This window comes from Aythya ferina, assembly GCF_964211825.1.
Source record: "Aythya ferina genome assembly, chromosome: 5".
NCBI classification, from domain to species: Eukaryota; Metazoa; Chordata; class Aves; order Anseriformes; family Anatidae; genus Aythya; species Aythya ferina.
In genome coordinates this window covers 48,588,519-48,603,600 of record NC_140301.1, presented here as the reverse complement: position 1 = coordinate 48,603,600, position 15,082 = coordinate 48,588,519, and the positions used below count along the sequence as shown (strand labels likewise).

The 15,082-nt window shown below is 37.7% G+C and overlaps 1 protein-coding gene across 1 annotated transcript in view; it reads left to right on the top strand.

The window, feature by feature from the left end:
• PPP4R3A (protein phosphatase 4 regulatory subunit 3A) overlaps positions 1–15,082 on the top strand; it is a 42,162-nt gene that overhangs the window by 4,930 nt on the left and 22,150 nt on the right. The window contains exons 2-3 of the mRNA XM_084522763.1: positions 3,597–3,652; positions 13,148–13,246. Of these exons, the coding sequence (XP_084378889.1) occupies positions 3,597–3,652; positions 13,148–13,246 (155 nt within the window). The remainder of the gene's footprint in view (positions 1–3,596; positions 3,653–13,147; positions 13,247–15,082) is intronic.

Below are 15,082 nucleotides of genomic sequence, written 5' to 3'. Positions count from 1 at the left end.
TTTTGTGGGAGAAGAGCAGTATTTTTTATTTATTTTATTTTTACCATGAGGTCACCTCCATATGCATATATGTAAACAATCCTGCAGATTTATTGTTTAAGACTACTGGACTGGGACATCTGATGTTCTCTGAACATCTTCTAAAATAGCATTGTATATCTGTATGTAATGGCTTTTGAGCAAACCTTACCCTATGCACATATATATTCCTTTCACATCACAGAATGAGGGTGTTACACTAACAATAACAAAAAAAAAAAAAAAAACAAAAAACAAACAGCTCTGCTATAGTGCATTATTGTGGCAAATAACAGAATGCTGCAAATCAATGTTTTCTTCTTTATGGGTAGTTTCACTTGTTACTTGCTAGCCCTAATATTTGCAGTTATCTTTACAAATTTGTTCAAGGCTGTAATCTAGAAAATAAGTAGATCTGCGGTTTTTTTAATATTACTTATATTTAAGCAAATTTTCAGGTAATCTCTTAGAATAGTCATTGGGAAATGGAAATGAAGTTTTCTTGGTGTATTTTTATGAAGCAGACTGAGTAGTCTTAATATATTCTAGGGTAGTAGCAAGAGAAAAATACCTATATAGAAAGTAATTGTTTGTGACAAGTGAAAGAGTAAGCATCTTGATTGGTATTTAGAAATCAATACAGATATTGACTTGGAGAGGAGAGGAACTTTATTTGCGGTATATTAAATTTCTGTAACCTTTTTCTGAAGAACCCGTTTGTGTTACAGGCATCTGTTACTGTTGCCTGGTTCCCCAAAGCAAGTAACAGAAACCTAGGACAGCTTCCTATGGGGAAGGACACGATCCTGTAAAACCTACTGTATGAAAATAAACAACTCAACGAACTACTAGAGTAGTCACTGCTGGTTAGGTTTTTTATTTTATTCTTAGTTGAAATGTTTCTGGGGGGCTAAGTGGTACAAAGGGAGCATCAGATTGCCCAGAACGATGCATTTGGGGCTGTTACGGGTTGGAGAGCACAGTTTGTACTTCAGTACACTTCTGCTTCTGAATTCCTATTTTTCTCATTATTGTCCTGAGTGGTGAGGAATGAGTTGAATGGTGTGGCAATGAGAAGCAAGTCAAGCCTTATAAGGCTGGAGTTGTCTTTCCTACAAGTGTCAGGTTTAGTAGGGAAGAAATGCTCTTTTGTGGTAAGTCTAGTGAGAAGTTCATTCTCTTGTGTCTGCTTCTAGCCTGGAAGATCAGCTGTCTGTTTTGAGTTGTCTTCAAGATTTTTTTTTAATAGCATTTTGTCAAACGTGAAATTCAATTGATGTATGACTTCCTGCTGATTTCAGGATTTCTGCATCTGTATATTTCTGTTTAGAAGTCAAAATACAATGTGGAAAATACCAATTGCTTTTAATTCATAAAGGGTTCCCATTCATATTTGCTGCTATTAGTTATCTCTAGCCAGTACAGGCTTTCCAGAAGATAGCCACGCAACTCAATAGCACCAGATAGTATTCTAAAACTTCATACAGTTGAAGCTGTGATTTTGAAACTGAAAGTAAGACTGAAGTGAAACGCTGCTTGTACGTGATCATTGTAACAGAAAAGGGGGGTTGTTTCTGATACTCACTCAGCAAGCCTGAAATTCAAAACCTGAAACTGTGGCCTAAGTACCACAGTGTATTGTATTCATTGCTAAAGGTCACCTTTGAAGTTTTTCTTCTGTCTTCCTCTATAGTTTGTGATTTTTCAGTAATTATGCTGTCACATTTCTGCTCTATCACCAAAGCGGTTTACTTGCTTAAGTTGTCTAGGTTTAAAAAAGGAAAAGCTCTGAAAAAGAGAGGTGGTGGATCTGTGTCTTTTTGTGTGTGTTTTTTTTGTTTGTTTGTTTTCCTATGAGGGCCATTTCACTCGGTTTTGTTGTTGGGTTGTATCTGAGTTTGTAAGCAGCTCTTCCTGTAAGAGCAGTGTGAGGCAGGCTGAGAGCTTCTAGAGCCAACTTCATTACTGACAGCTCCCACTTGTAGAAAACAGACTTAGAAATTAGGAAGAAGCAGCCATCGCAGGTAAGTTAATAAATAAATGTGAGCATTACAGCTCTACATAGTAAGCTAATGAATATCAAAATCCTTGTGGAGACTTACAAATGAATGAAACGATAACCTTTCTTATTCTACAGGTGGAACTGTGCAGATACTTGTTATTCTGTAATGGTACATTACTCTTCTAGAGAGTGAAGTTCTGTCTCTTTGGTCTCTCCCTTCACCTCCCCCAGCCTAACATCTTCTGTTAGCAGTCTTTCTTGAAGAAAAGTGTGGTTTTCTTGTAAATATAACTTGATTGAGTATAGTGACACTTGGTAAGCAAGTATCAGTTCAGAGTATTCTTGATGTGGATTTTATGAATTGAAACATTCTTCAGATAGTGAAAACTGGTTAGTCATAGTCTGTTCTTGTAAGCAGGCTGATTCTACTGTGACATTTGGAAACACCATTTTCTGTTCCAAATATGTTTGTCAAATCCAAGTAATTTGTTTGTCATGCCTTGAAGCTCTCAGGCTTCTGTATTTGAGGTGGTTGAAGCATTTTATTCTATTTAGATTTTGTGAGACTACTGAAGACTGCCTTGAAATTTGGCAAATGTTCTAGTAACATCAAACTGCCTTAGAACTGTAGTCATGAAACTAAGAAGTTGAAAGTTTGGACTTCTCTTACAGAATAAATTTAAATGAGTAAACAAATAGAAAATCCCCTGTTAAAGGGGTACTTGCAGCATTATGCTTTAATTACAGACAGTGCAAAGTTAAATCTGTCCATACATTTTCATGTATGTTGAGTGAAGCTCTGCAGATGCCTGAATTGAAGTCCTGGTTGTCAGAGCCCCTCATGAGCTGGCACTTGTGCAGCTGAGCAGTAAGGTGGAGGAGGGATGTGGTCTGCCCACAAATAAAAGCAGTTTTAATGATTGTTTTCAGCTAGATCAGCCCTTCGAGCTGTCTAAATGTGATGTGTGTTAACACTAATGCTTATGCAGAAGGAGGGGCAAGACAACACAGTCCAGCACTTCTGTTGCCATACTTATGTCTGACATCAGTATAAGCTGCTGCAAAACCTTTGTTCCCAAGTTTACCCTGTGTAAAGTTCTTTGGTACAAGCAGTCACGGTTGCTGCAGTATTAGTTTTTAGATGTGCATTCTGGCAAACTTACCTAAAACTGGTGTTTTAACAAAACTTTAAGAACACATACCACATGGTTAGCAAAATTTGTGTGAAACAAATTGTAGGTGCTCCACAGAACACAATTATGGCAGTGATAATGATTTTTTTTTGAGAGAGAAAAATTCTCTCTCAAAAAAAAAAAACCCAAAACACACAAAAGAAACAGTTGAAAAGTTATCTCAGAATAAGGTTAAAATCCCAGTCCCCAAAATGCTCTTGAATGTTCTGTGTTATGTGAACGGTATCTTTGAGGGAAAAATGAAACAAAGCTGTAGAACATGAGTTAAATCTGCACGTTGTTGGGATGGAAGGTATAAGCACCTACTTGAGGAAAGAATGATCAGAGAACTCAAGGTAGACATTTCAGTATGCACATAAATAAATGAAACTTTTTTCTTCTAGGCTCTCTTCTTCTGGAGTCCAAAATTAACCCGAATACTGCGTACCAGAAGCAACAGGTAAATGTGCTGTTTTACCTCACTTTTAAAGGCAGCTTTTTTAACTTCAGAAATGGTCCTTTTTTCATCTAGTGCAATTTAAATTGTATGTTCTTGTACCAGAAATAGAAGGCAACGTAGTTCTCAGCATTTTTTTTATTTTATAAGACGTAATTTCTTTGCATTTCTTGTATCCTGCTTGTGCACTCGCACATACACAAATGCTGCAGGTGAGACAGGCAAAACAGAGTTGGGAAAGTCACCAGTTAGCTGAGGTTCCTGAGGATTATAGTATCTGAAGCTTGATACCATCTGGCTTTTTTCTTCTTTGTATTTCAGATACTACGGCTTTTAATGTCTTCTCTTTTAAGAGAAGACTTTAAAACTATTTTTATGTAAACCTTTATTTGGCTGTTATTTGGGTGAGGTATATGGGTTACTACTGCTTCAAAGCATTCCATATACAAAAAAGCCACTTCTCAGCTCTAGTCTGTACCTCGCTTCAGTTACTTAAGCTGAACATTGTGAGGCCTCCAAAGAATGGTATTGAGAAGGGTGAGGAGAAGCAGATTGTGGCTCTTGCACTTTGCTTACTGTTTTTGATGAATGCTGAGAAGTACTCCTAGAGGCTAAGGAAAAAAAAAAAAAGCTGAATCAGATTGGATGTTGTTTCTTGTCCAGTCATCTCAGACTTGCTAAAATCCTGTCAGGTGCACTTGATGTAGTAAAGTATTAGAGCTGTGAAGAATGTTTTACTACAATCATAGATACAATTCAGTTTTATTCACAGGCAGTTGCAGTGGTTCTGTGGCTGCAACTGGTTGCAGGACTTCATGTTGAATGGAATGCAAAGAACTGGGCTAGTTTAAAAATATCCTTTCTTGGAAATATTTGAGTTTAGTCTGTATCTGCCCCCTTGATATAATTCAGCATGCACTGTATAAACAGTCAGTACTGAACAGCTGATAAGGGCAGCGTGGTGTGGAGAATCAATTGCAGGGAGTAAGAAAGGACAAGACCAGCAAAAATACTAAGCAAACTAGCTCTTAGTTGTAATCCTCGCTAGCTTGAGGTTGTGTTTCCATGATACAGTAACTCCAGCTGTAGGACTCCTAAAATAATGAGTATTTCACAGCTCTGTGGCATAAAGTGCTGATCTAGTGTAAACTTGCTTTGCTGGTTCAAATCTGTTTAAAGAGCATTGAGGGGCTAGCTCTGTGTCAACAGCCTTTCTGCCAGATCAAGCATGAAGTGTCCTTAAAGTAGGCAGAAAATTGTCCAGTCAGTGCAAACCAGCCCACGTGCCAGTGGGTACAGCACCAATATGTACTTGGGCTTGTTGCTGCTCGGGGTCAAGTGTGTAACCAGCACTGCACAAATCTGATACTGCTGATTGTGAAAACGTGGTTAAAGAAATAAAAGTATTAGACGTGAATCTGTCCTATTAGACCAGCACTGTAGGTTTTCCCTGCTGGAAAAGGAAAACTGCTATTCTTAAAGCTTTCAAGTGCTGCATAGACAGCTTTATATTTGCAGGTGAATTGTTCATGTTCTCTAAGCAATGCAGTCTCTACTCTAGACTGAAAGTAGGGTTCTACTCCAAGCCTTAGAAATACCAGATTTTTCTTGGTGCATGTAATAATCCTGCTTCACAGGAAGCAGGATATTCAAATGAGACCTCCTTACCCTTTCCCTCAGTAAGAGCAGAGTTCAGAATTTAAACTGGGTTCCATATGAGTGATGGTTGGAGCTTCACTGCTGAAGGGAAGAGCTGCTTCTTTCCAGCTGTGCTTATCAGAGCTCTGAACTGCCTAAGCTCACTAAAACAAAAGAAAATTAGCTTTGGTACTGCAGACCCCTCTTCAAAACCAGGTGGCTCTCTGCATCAGCAAAAGTTTCAAGCCAGCTCACTCAAGATCCATCTGTGGAACTGTGCTACAGAAGAATTCAGTTTGTGCTTCTCAGTTGCTCTCTGGAAATTTCAAGAAAATATTGTACAAATTTAATACTTAAAACTTCCAACTAACTTTTCAGTGTGCTATTCTTACCAGACTTCTACATCAAAGTTTTATTGCGAGGTGGAACCTCCATTTGCTTTTAAAGGGGAGCATAGCACTGCTGAAGCTGTTCTTAGTGTGCCATACTTAGTATATTGCTTGCATGTGGCACTTCAGTATTTGAAGGAAAAAGTGAATGAGTTCTAACTTTCATCTAGGCTGACGTGAAGTTTGTAAGAAGAAACGATTTTTATTGAACTAACTAATCTGATTTGTGGTTGGAAGGAATGAGAAATGTGTAATAGCAACTTCCCCCAACAGCTTATCTATGGCAATTGTTCTGGGTTTTTCAGCAAGCATATAAATACCTTTCTGATGAACAGGGAAGTTCTGCTGCTGGTGAAAGCACCTTGTATCTCTTTGGCAATGCTATTGCCAGTGTGAAACAGAGTGTCTCATTAATTAAAGATGTTACAAGCTATGCACTCTCAGGGTGTACGCATGTATGTGTTAGTGGTGACTGTCCTAGCTCAGATCCTTATTTGTGAAAATAATAGTACAAAGACCTGCGTACAAGCTTGCATTGCTCCCTCTAGTCTCTTGTCATGTAAAATATCCACAGAGATTAAAATTGAAGAAAAACCACTGTGTGAATCTGAACTTCAAGGCAAACTTTGTCAAATTGTCTGCTTCAGATGTATTGTTTTTTAAGGGTTGAAAGCAATGCTTTTGCTGTATGTTTTGGATTATTCAGGTCTCCGTATAAATGTTGATCTAATTGGTGTTAGATATGACTGTCCCCCCTTTCCTTTGGAGTAGAAGAACACTTGGTAGATATTGAGACCTGATCCAGGACTCATTTTTCATGGATCAACACAGCCACCCTAGTCCCCAGTGTTCCCAGGCTTACATCAACAGGCTTAATGTAATCCCTCAAAGTGTTAACGATATGGGCAGTCCTTTAACCACCTTTTCACTAGTCAGATAAATTAATATAATCTTTCTGTCACCGTGATGAGTCACTTTCTATTCAGAAAGATAGGTCTATATCTGCTGTAACACAGAATTGATACCCACGGAAGCTGCTGCATGCTCTGAACTGTGCACTCCCTGGCATGCTCATCCATACTTATATTAGAAGAAAAGAGTCTGAATGAGGAAAATAAAGCTAGTAAGAAAACTTGAGAAACTAGTATCCTGTGGCTGAGAAAAAAGACAACTGTTCCTTATGTTAAGGTAATATGTATAGGCAGAACACTTTCTGTGGGGGGGAAAAATAGGCAAAGTGTTCATCAGTACAGCCACTTGGCCTCTTGACTTGTGTTCTTGCTTAGGGCTATAACTTAAGTTTCATTGGTGTTCTTATTTTTAAAAGTTGTAATAATGGTTCTATAACATAGGTATGGAATATACTGGATTTAATTATGGGTAAGTAGCATACATCTTAAAAGCACATTCTTTTCAGTAAGTGGAATTTGATTACACTATGTGGTGCCTGGACCACATGCAGAATATTTAGTTTTCTTCTTCTGTTGTTTTACATATACACACACATTAGTAAACAGAAGGTAATGTAATTATAATGTCCTGGTGAAGTCTATTTACAACCTTCAATCCGTGCTCTGACTTTTTTTTTCTATGTGTTTTTTTTCCTTTTTAAGGCATTAAAATGGCCAAATTCAGAGATGCTACTCAAGGATATGCTGTTCTTACAGGAGTGATCCTTACTCAAAAAAAAAAAGAACAGCTGCAGTTGTATTTTAGGACATTACACATCTTCCTATGCAACCTTAAAGGAGAAATAAATGCTCAAGTTTATCTAGGGAGAAAGCTGATGTGGGTGTGAACTTGGGAATATGCTTTTCAGGATGTATTGGCAGTGCTTCAGCAGTATATCAATAAAGACTTAAATTCTCAACTCATCCCTCTTAGCGATGAAGTATGTGTTACATCCCTTCTTTGTTCCAGGCACAAAAAGACTTGAGTTGCTTACATTTACGGAGTCTTGCCTCTGCGCTACAAACTTCAGTGTCTTGTGTCCTTTGCTTTAGCAGTCCCTCTCAGTTCTTCACAAGAATAGAAAACTTAAATTCATCCAGAGTACTGGGCTCTAGCTAAGTAACTTGAAAGTGTCTGTCCTTCAATGAAGGCGATCAAACCTGTTGATAACAATGCTGAATTTTGGAAAGATGCGAAAGACATTGGCAGAGTGCTCAGAGAAGATGAACTTCCTATACTTGCTGCCAGGAACAAGTGAACCAGCAGTGAAACTGTTTCAATAAAAGTATGCCTACTGCAGTGCAGGTAGTGAGATGTGTGTGTTTTTGTGGGGTGGGAAGGAAAGAGAGTGGTGTGACTACTGTCCATTTTGGAATGGGTTGGTTAATTTAAGTAGATGATCAAAGATTCCTTTACCCAGACACATGTTTTCCTGTGAAATATATTCTGCTGTTTCTGCATAGGGTCACTAGGCCAGGGAGACAAGGTTCTGTTATGGAACTAATGAACTGATTTTATTCCACGTGATGCATAGAGATGCAGCAATCAGATGGCTAACTGAGAAAGTCAAGTGTGGCTGGTAGGGTGTCCTAGAAGCTACCAGGAAACTTTCTGCCAGAAGACTGAACATGTCCTTGATTTCCTATTCGGGTTTGGGGAATAAAGAATTGTCACATGGAGATATCCAGGTTCTGTGTGAACAAATGCACAAAGCCAGTTTCAGAACTAGCTTGACATTACATTACTAGGATGGGGTTTTTAACCTGAAGATTTTGCTGCACCCTACCCCAATAATGATTTGTGTTGAACTTGGCACAGCTGGGTACTGCCAGTACTTTATTTCCGAAGCAGAAGCTGGGGCCTGTACTTCTGATTTTAAGTGGTTTGCTAACAGGACTTTAAAAGATGGTTTGAGATGCCCGGGGAACAGGCTGTAAATACAAACAGTGTCAGTGCTTATCAGAGCAGGAGGCTGGCACTCCGGCTGTCCAGAGCAGCAGAAACTCCCCTACTCAGCTGAACTTTCACTGGGGCCCAGGAAAGTGCCAGAGGCCTAACTCACCTGAGGGCTGGGAGGAAGGGATTCAGTCACTCAAGGGAAAAAAAAGAATTTGTGATAGACTATCCAATTTGGGGTATCGCTGCTGCTTCTTGAGAGTAGCCCAGGTCTCGCAGGGATGAGTCGTAGATGCATGAGAATAAGAACTCACTTTTGTTTTAGAAGTATTTTCAGTGTTGACAATAAATAACTGCAGAGAAGGTTAGTGTTCTCTGTGGATGTCACCACTCCAGTGAGAGAGCACTGCCAAACAATAAGAGTTGTCTCGACCTCTGTCGCATTAGGAAAGAAATCTTAAATCAGTCTTAGAGCAGAAGCAAATCCTGAGGTACTAGTTACTCATTAATTCTTCTTCATGAAATCCCAGGGCTTGCATTGGAAAGTGAATGAATGCTGTACGGTGTGCCTGCTAACAGTTAAAATTGGTGCAATAAAAGAATCACTTCTGATGAGTGTTACAGGGAGAACTTGACATCTAAGGACCTTTCTATGAAGAAAAATAAGCCTTTTGGAAATTAATTTCAGAAACAAATCATTTGGCAGATATTAAGCTCTGCCCACCTAAGTGAAGTGTCACTGCTTTCTGCCTTAATCCATTGCAGAAATATTTTTGAGGTTAGCTTTTTGGAAGCGAAGTCTCAGATGAAGTGGTAGCACCCAGGAGCGGTTCCTTGAAAACCAGCAGCCTGTTCTTCAGACCAACCACGGCTTTCTCTGTACGGACTTGATCCAGCCAAAAATCAAACAAGCAGCAGAGAAATGCCAAACTGTGGTTTGAAAGTTTTGACTTGGGCTGTATGTTTATAAGGATAAGAGTACAAAAAATTGACCTCCCTTGGTAGAAAGAAGTACCTCTTTATGGGGACGTTGAATGCAAGTTATCTAAAAAGAGGCCACGCTCAGAATCTTAGCTTAAAGTTTAGAGTTCCAGATAAATTTTGAGCAACCATAATAAAAAATAACATGAAAGAGAAGACAAATTTCTATAAGCTGTTCTAGGACAACAGCAATTTTTCTATGGGTAAGGTAACAATGACACATCCAGCTGGCACTATTGTCAAAATATTTTTGCAAAGCAGCAAATGGTTTTCATACTCAGAATAACACACTGAACTCTACATAAGTAGTTTCCCAGTTATCATTGTGTTTAAAAGAAGGTCTTGCCAAGAACTCTAGTGAAAAACGTGAGAAGTTAGAATGCTAGGGTTCTCCTAGAGCAGTAGGTACAAAAGCCTACGATGGTAAAACATTGGTCCTTCTTTATTATTCAGATCACACAGCGTAGCTAGGATTTTATACTGCAGCTTCATCTGTAAATTTCGTTTAACGACAAGCTAGATAAAAACAAAATTCTAGATACTCATTTCAGTCAGTCCCATTCACTTCCTGGTCTCAAGGGTAACATTTCTGTGTAATGCAGAGAAATGGATACATGTCTGACCCATTCAAGCCAGAACTGCTTTATGAATGATCTAAGCCTGAGGATTTTATGTTTATAGGGGAGCAATATTCAAAACTCATCTCCTTACATCTTTAACTGATAGCTAATATTAATAAGAGTATTTCTTCACACTCTTGTTTCCTCTTGGAATGGAGGAGACAATCTCACAAAATATCAGTTGTTTTTTGGAGTACCAAGAAGTACTTGGTGTTTTGGAAGCAAGAGATAGTCCGTAGCTGAGAGATCCGGCGTAGTTAGTGGATGTAGATTACACTGTTATGAGACCACAGATCAAACACACAGAAAGATCCCTTTAAAGAAAGCAAGCAGAAAGTAGACTTTATTCGTACATCTGGAATTTCCCTCAGTCACTTCCCCTTAAAAGACATGTCTAAGTTTTGTACTGCTCTTTTTTTTCTGATGATTCCATACCTCGTAGGATTAAGAAAGTGACATGTAAACTTTGAATAGTACATTATGCAACAGCACAGGGCTTTTCTCACTTTCTCATGCTCTTTTTTTAAAAGCCCTCTGGGGCAAGAAAGGCTATAGAAACAAATAGCCTCGTACTAAAGGTCTAGAGAATAGCAATTGGTACAATTCTGTTGAGACACTGACATTAATTGGTAATATGAAATCCTTATGTGCTAATCAGACAAATAACTAACACTTTGAAAGTTTTAATGTTGGCAACTGGAAGATAATTTTCTAATATTAATAAAGTGAATTTGAAGATTACTGTTTAGTTTCAACATCCAAAGAAGAAATGAAAAAAATCAGATTTTGTAAAGGTGAAAAAATACTTTTTGAACTTCTGTGTATCATAATAGATGATCTTGCGTAAGAACAACCTGTTGCTATGCTGGGGCCAAATAGCTTTTCTCCCTCTGTGGCTATAGTTTTCAGAAGCAGCTTTACCTATGTTTCTTCCCTTTCACATGCCCAGTGCCTGCCTTCCTCTATCCCTGCTATTCCCAGAGCAGACAGATCTGCGTTGGTCCAATGATGGATTTTATTCAGAAACTCGGGGGCTCTGTTTAGTCAGCTTACAGCAGTTAATATAAATATCACTGTCCTTATTTTTGTTCTTGTAGTAATTACCTTCTTGGTCACGTTCTTTGTAGAGAAGAAAAAATGTTCTGATCTTTTGGAAGTGGCTTGCTTAGAAATCTAACAAGTAATCTCTCACTTAAATGAAAATGTAATTAGATAGGAGTGTTGCAACTTCTGCTAGGGTATACCTAAGATCTAGTGGGCTTTGTTTTAAATAAAAGACAGCATTACTCAGTGGGAAGCTGATGAGAGATTGGTGCTGAAAAGTACTGTACTGTAAGTAGTAATGGCAGATGCACGTATTAGATTTTGATCCTGAGGCATACGGCAGTAAGGTACGTGCTGTTTTTAAAAGATGGTGAAATTAATGTACCTAAAGAAATGTCAGTGTTTAGTAACTGACACAACTTCGTTTTTTTTCTTACCCCGTTAATGGTCTTTTTTTTTTTTGCACCATGACCAGTCTTGTAGAGAATAAACTAGTAATTGTTCCTTTCTTCTTCCTTTTGTATTTTGGAGGTGGTCTTTCTAAATCCCTTTCTCTGTGTGCCACCTCTTCCTCAATCCTTTGGGAAAGGAAAAGGTAAACTATTTGCCATTTGCAAGGTAAACACATTAGTGCATCTGAAGCAGCACAGCTGCGCTGGTAATGGCAAATTGATTAGATCGTATTGCTTGACTGAAGTCCTGCTGGAGCTAGGTGATCGTGCTATTTAGAGTGTAGTTTAGCTTGAGGAGTTTTCTGTTAAGTGCATATTGAAATTAAATGTACGGTTTATCTTCAGTGTTCATTTGATATTTGAAATAAACTAATCCTAAACAATAAACAGGCTTTATAAATGCCCGGCAACCTAGAGTGCTTTTGCAAGTATTTAAAATTAGTTCCAAGAATAATCACTATAAGCAAAATCTGTACTTAACAAAGGAGGGTCTGTGCTGTGGTTCTCATTGAAATATAGGTAGAAAAATGCTCATGTCTCTTGCATTAATGCATATTTTAGCATTAATTGAAATAATGTGATTTAATGAGGCTATATATGTTTAACGTGGCTGTATTTCAGCTAGCTCTTAGAGGAGGACAGGAGACTTCTAAAATAAAACTTGATGCAATGTATAAATAGTGCAGATTGTATTCCCATTTGTGTTGTTGTTTTGTTTTTGTAATTCTAACAATTATTTAGTAAACTGTCTGTAAAACAGCACATCATGTACCTTGCCAGTGTGTGACATTGCTGTTTGCATCTTGGCTTCTACTTCTACATACTGGTTTTGCATGCAGTATGAGAGCTCCATAAAAACCTTGGCCTATTCCAATAAGTAGATGAGAGCCTAAGTTTTGGGGTAGTAAATATAGCTAAGCATTCTTTCCAGTAACTTCTGCAAATCTAGAGCAAAACTTCCTTTCAGAACTGTAGTTTGGAAGGAGTAGAAATGGTGTGCGTGGTTCAGTGTAATCAGTGTGCCCTGTTAATTGTGTGTGTATTCAAGGACCTGTTCTTGCTTAAAGTTTGTAGGCATCTTGGGACTTCTTTATAGGCAGCTGGTCTATTCGTCAGCACAACGTTTGCTAGGGCCTATTAAAAAATCACGAGAGTGATTGTGAGTGAGTCCTACAAAAGTTTTCAGTTTTATGTGGTCTAATTGAAACACGTTAAAAAGAAAAGGGAAAAATACCTATTGCTTTTGTTACTTTTTGTATTTTATCAAAGGATGCATTGAGGTGAAAGTACATTTTATAGATTAGCCTTATAAGATTAACAATTTTATGGGCACATGAATTAAGAACTAAAACTTTCTTATCATTTTGGAACTTGCTTATTCTGATTTTTGCAGAAGTGTTATTAATCTTAAAAATCTCAGAACGTATCAAAATCATGTCCTTATTTTGAAATTTTACTCTTTAAACACTGTTTAGGTTTGTAAAATCTTAAATACATTGCCTGAAACTGTTCTTCCTGTCTTTAAAGGATACCTTGATTGTGTGGTCTGAGGCTGAAAATTATGATTTGGCACTTAGCTTTCAAGAAAAAGCAGGCTGTGATGAAATATGGGAAAAAATATGTCAGGTAAGTTTGATAAATGTAAGTGTGAGACATCAAAATAATCTTAATGTTTGTGTTCGAAGTTTTTAGGCCATTCTAGGAGGTGAATCTCTACATAGCAGATAGAAAGGGGAAACAAAACTACCCTCTTTTCCACCATCCCCAAATTTTGCATGTTTCATTTGAAAACTTTCTCCTTTCCCCCCCCCACCCCCAGACTTTGATATGATCATAAACTATGATTTTTTTGGAGCTTTTCCAGGTCTTTTTGATCAAAATAACTTTATAGCTCTGTTAGCCCCCAAGGAAGTTTTTCTCCAAAATGAGTGCTTAAAAAGTTTCCTAACAATTAATTTCATAATTAACTTTTTTTTTTTTTTTTTTTTTTTTCTGGTTGTCCAGAAGGGAAAAACTTCCTTCCAAAGCTTTATTGTAGTAAAAAGAATGTATGAGCTCTTAGTTGATTTTAGAATGTATTTGCTATGGATTTGACTATATCATGTTCATATTTCTCCATTTTTCATTCTTTTCTTTCTCTTATCTCATTCTTCTGTTTATGTGTTGAGTTTCTCTAGAGAGCTTTTTTCCACATAAATATGACACCATGCTGTTGACTGTCAGAGTGTGAAAGAATAATTTGATAGTTGAAGTAGGAGAGACAGCTCTTTATCTGTCAGAGCTATAATTCTTACAGTTTAAAGAAATGAAACGGTTTATATATAGTTTTACTGCTAGGACTGGATGACTATATAGTTACTGAATCAGCATTGTTAACATATCGTCAATTATTAACTATTGAGCAATACCCAGAAGAGTTTAGTCAATGTATTCATGAATAATAGTTCAATTTTTCAGGTGTTGGTTTTGTTTTTGTTTTGTTTTGTTTTTTTTAATTCCAAGCCTTGCAACTTTTCTTAATTGTTTTTGCTACGTTACGTGAGATTTCTCTATTTTTTTCCAAGAATTCATTCCCTGTGCTCGCTCTCTGTGCTGTTAACAAACACACCATTCTCTCCACTCTGACTTCTCTAGTTTGTTCTCATTGATTTCAGAAATAAAGCAGAAGAAATCTGGCTTCATAATTGCATGTGTTTAGATCCTGTTGTTTTTGTGTGTTTTTTTTTTTTTTTTTTTTTACTCATGAGTCTTTTCAACACTTCTCTACTAACTTAATTAAGTATAGAAACGTTTCCAAGAACCTTAGTAGTCAAAGGACCAAAAGTTGGGGGCAGAAACAAAAAATGGGGGAAAGGGGAAATTCTGTGCTTGGGAAACACCCAGATAAGAAACCCAGCTTCCTCAGCCTCTAAATAAAGAGCTAGTATTTTTGTAAGAATCCAGTTTCTTTACATCCTGTTTTGAGGCCATGCTATTGTATTTTTGTCTAGTGTACTTTAAAGATCTTAAGCTTCCTCAGTCATTACAGCTTTTTCTGAAAGGAAAACTTTGATAGCACTTACACTGGCAGTGGTTGCTGATGTGGAAGGAGAACAGTAAGTGGGTCTTAAGAGCATTCTGGATTTTAATCTATATATAGACTTGCTGTTATCCATGGAGAATTATTTCTCCCAGACTGTTTTGCTGATTTTCGAGTTTAAAAAGTGCCTTCTACTCTTCCAGGCAGCACTGCCTTTCTGCATTTGACACATCAGATACAAGCAGATACTACAGTTTAAGATGTAATTAAAGCCGAAACACTCTGGTGCCCAAGCATCTGTCTCAGTTTTTTTCATTAATTTGTACTTTGTGCAGTTTCCTGGTTGTAGCTGTAGAGATCCCTCTGCGGGTCCTGTGCCTCCTTTTTCTGACAGCTCCAGATTTTCACTAGCCTTTTGTAAATGTTGATGTAGGGGTTTCTGT